The following is a 7,309-nucleotide window of genomic DNA, read 5'->3' on the forward strand; positions in this document are numbered from 1 at the left end:
GTGGTGCAACACTGCCATGCTTCCTCCCACCCCACCTCTACAATACAAGCCCCTGGGGACCCACTCTGGCAGCCTGGCCAAGCAGTGCAGAGCAGGGCATCCACCTCACCATGCTGCTGAGACCTCCCAGGAGAGACCTGAAGTCCAGTTGCTGTAGACAGTGTCCTTCACCCCTAAGAAAGCCACTTTCCACCCCCCCTCGCCACTGCAGCATCGCAGGCAGCACTGGCTGCACACCCCACACTTGCCTTCAGGCTCAAACATGAGGCAGGTCAACCACCAGCTGGCTTTTCTTTTTATTTAACAAAATCACAGCACGGTAAAAAAGAGAGAAAAGAAGCATCTTACACATGTAATTGTTTCATCAAACAGATCTAGCAGCAAATACCTGAGGGTGGTGCGATCACTGCTCATGCATCCCAAAGCCCTGGCTTTGAAGGCGGTGGAGGACTGTGGGACCAAGAAAGGGGGCAATGTCCCTGAGGAGTGCAACATCACTGCCCCACTCTGCCACCACCACATTACTGGCTCTGTTTCTACCCAGGCAAGGGAAGGCAGGAGGGGAAACGGTGCAGGGAAGTCAGGGCATGAGAGAGGAACCGCATCAGCCACGCTCTGCCCAGGGGCATCTAGGTTGTGGTCAGTGAGGGAGCAGCACAGTGCATGGCCAGCAAGGAACATCTCCATCCCTCCCTTCCATCCCCACACTGTCCCGTCCTGGCAGCCCTTCCCAAGGATGCAGAAGGACTGCAGAAGGTTTGGGGCTGACGATGGAAACCAAAGGGATCAGACTGGTGATGGAGGTCACAGTTGCTGCAAGGGAAGGCTAATACCCCCCCAAACTTGTCTCACAGAACAGTCTATCAACTGGCCTCCAGGCTGCAAAGGAGGTGGAGGCTTTGGTCCAGCAGCCCCAGGCTCAGCCTGCTGCAGGTTGGTGGGTCACACCAGAGAAAGAGGGAAGAAGAGAGAGCAGGCAGGGCTCTGGCCAGCCCCATGCACCAGCACGAGTCCCGAGGAGGGTCAGCCTTGCGGCTGGGGGTGGAAGCAAGTTGGCTCCTTAGGTTCAGATTCACAGCTGGGATCCGGCCCCGCTCCAGGCGCTGGGGCCAGCCATGGGCTTCTTCGAAGCTTACTTGCCCTGGGGTTTGGCCTGGGGAAGTGAAAAACTTGGCTGTGATGAGTGTGATCCTCAGGGCAGGAGCCTCCCCAGAGTACCTTCCCCATGCTCGGGGTGGTCACCAAGGGGTGACGTCTCCTGGCCAAGCCATGGTGGTGAAGTGGGGACCTGGCTGGGCTTGCAAAGCACCCACCAAACTCACCACAAGCCCTCCCCATGAAGATGCACAACTCCAGGCTGGCAGGGCAGAAGTCAGGGGGTCAGGGGTGGGGGCGTTGCTCCCAGTGCCATTTGCTGTGGCACCCATTGGGCTCAGCCCAGGGTGGCACTGGGTGGGCAGCAGCCCCAGGGCTGCATTTATTTCGGGTGGAAGAGGGATTGCAGAGAAGCCAGACTGGTCCCGGTTGGAGGGAGGAGGGATGGAGATGGAGACAAGGTATCCATGCCTCAGCAGAGCATGTCCCAGCTCTTCCCAGCAGCCCAGTCAGACTGGGAAAAGCCTGTTTCATGGTGGATTAACCCACCCCCAGGCTGCCCCCATTCCCAGCTTAGAACAGGGCTGGCTCTTACCTTCCTGGGAGAAATGGCATCCAGCTTCTCTTGGAGGCGAATCACCCATGGGGCTTGGAGCGGGGCACAGAGACGTTTGCCCTTTGTGGTTATGAACCTGCCAGGCCCACGGGGAAAAAAAACAAGATGAGCAGGACACCCTGGGGATGTTCAAGCAGAGCTCAAGCTCTCACCCTCTGCCTCCCTCACTGCCCTCCTCAATCTCTACCTTGGGATGACTTTCTTTCCTGACTTTTGTGCCAAGTTTTCCGCTCCTGGCAGGTCCTGCTCTGATTGAGACTCTGATCTCCAGTCTCTTCCACAACCCTCACTATTCCTTCACCCCCAAACCCAGCTCAACATCCCTCCTCCACTCTGCTCTGCCTCCCTCCCTGCCTCTCTGCAGGGTCCATGCCTTGGCCATCACCACCCTGGGGCTCTTGTCCCTCAGCTGTCACCACCCTGGGGCTCTTACACAGCAGCCGGGATGTTGCAGCCATCCTGCACCAGCTGGAGCCGGTAATCCTGCACTATCCGCCGTGGGATGGGCGTCTCACTGGTCCGCAGGCAGCAGTCAAGGACGTTGTTCCCACCATGCACTGGAGGAGGAACACACATGCAGGCTGAGGATGCTCTTCCTGGGTTGGCTTGTGCCTTCACCCAGCCTCCCCAGAGGGAGAAAGGGCTGCATGGCCACCCAGGAGGAGCAGGGCAGGATGGTGCCACCAGCAACGCCCTCGCACACTGTCCCATCTGCACACGCAGGCACCGGCTTTATTGCTCCCACTCCCTGGTGCCAGGAGCCCTTTGCCTCCTTCTCACAGAGAGCAAAGGGATGAGAAACAGCAAACTGGCGGAGGGCAACCCTTCTGCACGCCTGGGTCTCTCCCGCACCCCCAGGGCCAGCGCCAGCAGCAAGCAAGGCAGGACGGGGTCTTTACCCAGGTTCAGGACGCTGCAATAAAGACACCAGTTCCTGCGGGGCCAGGAATGGCTTCAGCTTTATTTGCTGAAGCAGTCAGAGATCTTGCAGCTGCCCTGTCACCAGCCCACCCCACACCAATCAATCCTGTGACAGCTGAGGGACACAGCTGTCTGCACTTCACTGCAGGATAGGGGACCTCAGTCACGCTCCAAGCGAATGCCCTATTCACTGTTAATGCCTGCCAGGGCTGGCAATGCCCAGGGATGCCTGTAACCCCAGGCAGCATGGTGTGGTGCAACACTGCAAGGTGTCTGGACTCCCCAGCTCCCCACAGAGGGCCTGGAGTCATGCATCCAGGCTCTTGTGATCTGTGCAAAGCCTGTGTCTAACACCAGCAGCCCCTCAAACGTGAGCTCTGCCCTAGCGCACTCCTTCCTTCCCGCTCCCAGCCCTGCCACTTGCCCCCCAGGGCTGCCTCACCCCAAAGGGTGCCAGGGATGCTCCCCCGGTGTGCTGGGAAGAATGGGACCGAGGGGATCCCAGCCCAGTGTGCGCAGGCTGGGCCAGGGCACTGGGAGGCAGGATTGCTCCACGGCCTTTCCCAAGCGCAGCTTTCCAGCCCCAGGGCCCTGCAGGCTCCTGCCTGGACTTTGAGCAGGACAGAGTCCCTTTGGGGCAGGTTACAAGCAGAGGATGCAGGAAGGCTGTGACAGACCCCCAGCCATGGACCCTTCTAAAAGTTTGCTGGAAATGGAAAAGAGAGCAAGAAACAGGGTCCTCTGGCTTCCACAAGAAAGGCAGCCTGAGAGGTTCCCTCTTACCATCCAGGATACATCCCAGGACCAGGAGACTGAGGCAGAGGAGATGCAGCCACTGCATTTTGCTGCTGAGTCTGGCAGAGGATGGGGCTGGAGGTGATGGTGCTCCAGGCAGGAGTGGTGAGCTCTGCACAGCTTCCCTGCGCTCTGCTGCTGCTGCTCCACACTGCCTATTTATCCTTCCAGCCCGTGGCTTTCACTTTCTTTTGAAGAAGAGGGGTGGGAAGTTGCAACAAGTCTTGCCACAGGCTGGATTTTAATCTTTGAGCAGTTCCCGAATATCCCGGCTGCTTTCCCTGCAGCCAGCTGCTCTGTGGTCCCAGAGCCAAACACACCCCTGCCCTCTCCGCTGCCGGCACCCAGGCCACAGGGGCTGTTGCTCAGGGGCAGAGCAGCTCCAGGGTCCCTTTACCCTGCCAAAGCACCTGGGTACGCACATGGGGAGTCCCACCCCATACATTTCCCAGTCCCTTCTCCAAGACATCTCTGGGATGTTCCCATTAGATATCACATAGGCTCAACCCACTGATGCTAGGGGTAGAACTTGCCTCAAGCCCATTTTTGGGGTATATATTGGTACTGAGGTGATGTCTTGCTCCCCCTGAGCCCCCCGGTCTGGTCACAGGAGCCCGGCTGCCTCCCCCTGCCCTCCCCAGTGCCTGCACAGGGGGAGCACAGCCGAGGCTGGCGAATGGAGGAGAGCCCAGCCAACATGCCCCACTGCAGGGCTGCGATCTCACATGCCAAAAGACAACCTGGTTTCCAGGTGTCCCAGCAAATGGGCTCGTGGCCAAAGGCAGCTACAGAGCTTCCTGGAAACAGGTTTTCTTGGCACAGGAGCAGAAATCCCCTATGGAAGCTGAGTGCATGGCACAGGGAGCCAGCAGCTCACCGGCTGTGTGGGCACTGCAAGGAATGAAGACCAGCGCTCCCGCTGCAAACCTCCACAGGAGCACAGGGATGGGAGCTGTTTCTCCTTGGAATGGTGACTCACCACCGTGCCAGTGCCACCTGTGATGACGTTCCTTAACCAGGGGCTTCACCCCTGGTAGGTACCATGTGGGATGCTGAGAGCAGTGGAGTTGCACAGCAGCCGCCTGGTAGGAGTTTGGAGAGATGCCAGAGCCAGGCTCTTCTTGGGGGGGGGCAGGCAGGGACAAGACAAGAGGCAACAGCACTAGTTGCACCCGGGGAAATTCCCATAGACAGTAGGAGAAATATTTCCCCACAGAGGTGAACAAATCCTGAAGCTGGACCTCCATCCCTCCACCCTCTCCCTTGCTCCAGCTTTGACCTATCCTAGCACCTCTCCACCTCTACTGGTGGAGAGCGCTGCACAGCCCGTCCATAGGGACAAATATCTACCTGGGCACAAGACACAGGGCTGGGACCCCCGGGATTTCGGTGGGTCCCTCTGCTCCTCTCAGCAGTAGGATATAGCGAGCTCTGCCCTCTCCTCACTCCACGGTAAGAAGCAAGAGAAGGCTCCAGCCATGCCTCTGGCCAAGTTGCTCCATCCCTGCACTGGCACTGGAACCAGCTTCATGCATGGGGTGGTCTCCTCCATCAGGAGAGCATTGCCTCCGGCCACTGCTGTGCCCTCTCAAAGCAGTACTGTGCCGAAAGGGTTAGGCAGGGGCTGGTGGGCAGGATGAGCAGCACAAATAGGATGTGTCAGCTTAGCTTCAGTCAGCACCTGCCTTCTTCTAGCACTCATGAGCTATTGGAGAGAAATCTTGGATGGCAGAAGGGGGATTTAGGTGGCGGAGGATTAGCATCAGTCATCAGCCCCAGCCTCCCTGCAGGTCTGGTGATGCAGGCTGGCTCTGGGACCTGATCTCCACTCAATCTTGCTGGGGCGCTGCCAAAGAGATGCCACAGCTCTGGCTGCTGGTGGCCAGACTTCTAGGAGCTCCTAACCCAGGGTCAGCTCCTCCCTGGGGGCGGGTCTGACAGGACAGAGCCCCCTGCAAAGAGTGGGGCACAAGAGCAGAGCCCCGACCCCTGGCAAGGGGTGCTGGGGATGCTGCCCGACAGCAGATCCTTGCCTCCTTGCATGTTCAGCGGGTTTGGCACCTACCGGGGCATGCCTGAGGGCTGGCAAGGGGTGCTGGTGGTCCCATCCTGTGGGACTCCCCTCCAGGCCCTGGTCCCCACAGCAAATGTCGGGGGATCTCCAGCCAGTTTCCTGGCACAAGGAGCTCCCGCCTGCTGCTGGCTCCGCACCAAAAGGAGCATCTCTGATGTTGGGAGTACACCTTTCTTGGGGGTACCTTAACCACCTCTGGCTGCAGGGGACCCCCCTTGCCCTCCAGCTGCCTGCAGTCCCTGCCGACACATGGGCAGGAAAGAGAGACTCTGCCTCCTCCCGGTAGTTGTCTGGATGCCAAGTGGGTGAAAGCACGGCTGCTCCAGTCACCTCTGCTCCCCAGAAGGGGCTCCAGAGGGTGAGGAAAGGGGCTTTCCGCTCACGTTGTGAAAAGGGAATGCGACGGGTTTCCCCCCCCTCAACCTCCACTGGGGTCAGTGGGATTTCTAAGAAGAGACTTGTCATCTCCGGAGTGCATCCCTGTGGCATGCAGGGAGGTCGCCCCATCCCCCTCACAGGGCTGAGCCTTGGGGACCAGTAGAAACAGCACAGATGGGGAAGAAGGGATGTTTCGGGGACCAGGCTCTTCAGAGGCACACACAGGCAGGGAATGAGCAGGGGATCTGGTGCAATCTGGGAAGAGAAGAGAGCATCCCGTGCGCTGAACCATTTAAGCCTCATCCAGAGCAATTTAGGAGTGCTGGAGCTCCAGCCCTGAGGACACCACAAGCAACGTGAAGCATCCCTGAACACTCACCCCTGCAGAAACCTCAATAATGCAGTTGTTAATTAAAATTGAAACTGTGCACGGGGAGGGGGGGTCCCTATGGGAAACTCAACCCATCAAAATGTCAGTGGACTGTGTCAGTATCACCTCCATCCCCAGGCTCTCCTCGCAGAGCACCAGCCATGCTGCCACCCTCCCGGAGGCTGCAGAAGCTCCCAGGGTGACTGCTCCCCACCAGGCTCGTGGGCTCTGGCATGGTCCCCGAGGTGCCTTGCGGTGCTCTACTTCCCACCTCCAAGACACGGAGCTGGAAAGGGCAAAAGGGGAATTTCAGTAAATTCCAGGCACAGCCAGTCCCTGGGGCAGGATCTGGTCTGGCTGCGTTCAACTCATTGGGAAATACTGGGCAGGCATTGCAGCTATTTCAATTTCCCTTGCATCTCCCTACATGGGGGAGCCTCCCACACAGCTCCTGTTGCAGTCCCAGTCCTGGTGTTGCATGGGGACTGTGGCCACCACCAGCCCGTGGGGCTCAGGGCCCCACTGGATCTCCTCTAACTGAAGGAACCCAGTCAAAGTGATTTAAATAGAGTTAAGGGGGAAAAAAGCAAGCCATGACTTTGCCCAGAGGCAGCAAAGATGGTCCTGAGGATCTGGCTAAGGGGGATGCAGAAAGTGCCAATTTCTGCTCTGTTAGACCCCATCTGTCCCTAACGCTCATTGCCTTCAGTGCCATTGGTGTTGAGGTCATCATAGGCGATGGGTAGCAGAGACAAGAACTGCTCAGATGGGTCCTACTCAACCTCCTCAGGTGAGCACCCATCTCCCGGGGTCCCTGCAACACACGTGTCCCTCATCATCATCTTTGGGCTGTGCAGTTTCCCAGCCAGGTGCTTCCTGCAAATGTCCTCGGACATGCTGTGATGTCACTGAGATGGCAGTGTCCAGGTGGGATGCCCGCAGCCCTGGCTTCCCACTGTTACGCCGCCTGTTCTCTTCAGGAGTTTCAGGATAGGATGGCTGGGGAAGAGTGTGGAGACCTCTGCAAAAAGCAGCCCATCAGCAATCTCCTTGTCATCTC

At 58.4% G+C, this 7,309-nt stretch overlaps 1 protein-coding gene across 1 annotated transcript; it reads right to left on the reverse strand.

Moving 5' to 3' along the window:
• Positions 1–274: 274 nt before the first annotated feature.
• On the reverse strand, positions 275–3,555 carry CCL19 (C-C motif chemokine ligand 19). Its single transcript, XM_074570829.1, has 4 exons — positions 3,416–3,555; positions 2,145–2,268; positions 1,691–1,787; positions 275–1,153 (listed from the first exon to the last, which is right to left on the reverse strand). The coding sequence occupies exons 1-4, from the start codon at positions 3,471–3,473 to the stop codon at positions 1,133–1,135; spliced, it is 300 nt and encodes a 99-aa protein (XP_074426930.1). The 5' UTR covers positions 3,474–3,555; the 3' UTR covers positions 275–1,132.
• Between the last annotated feature and the right edge of the window lie 3,754 nt (positions 3,556–7,309).

Source organism: Larus michahellis, chromosome Z (assembly GCF_964199755.1).
Source record: "Larus michahellis chromosome Z, bLarMic1.1, whole genome shotgun sequence".
NCBI lineage: Eukaryota > Metazoa > Chordata > Aves > Charadriiformes > Laridae > Larus > Larus michahellis.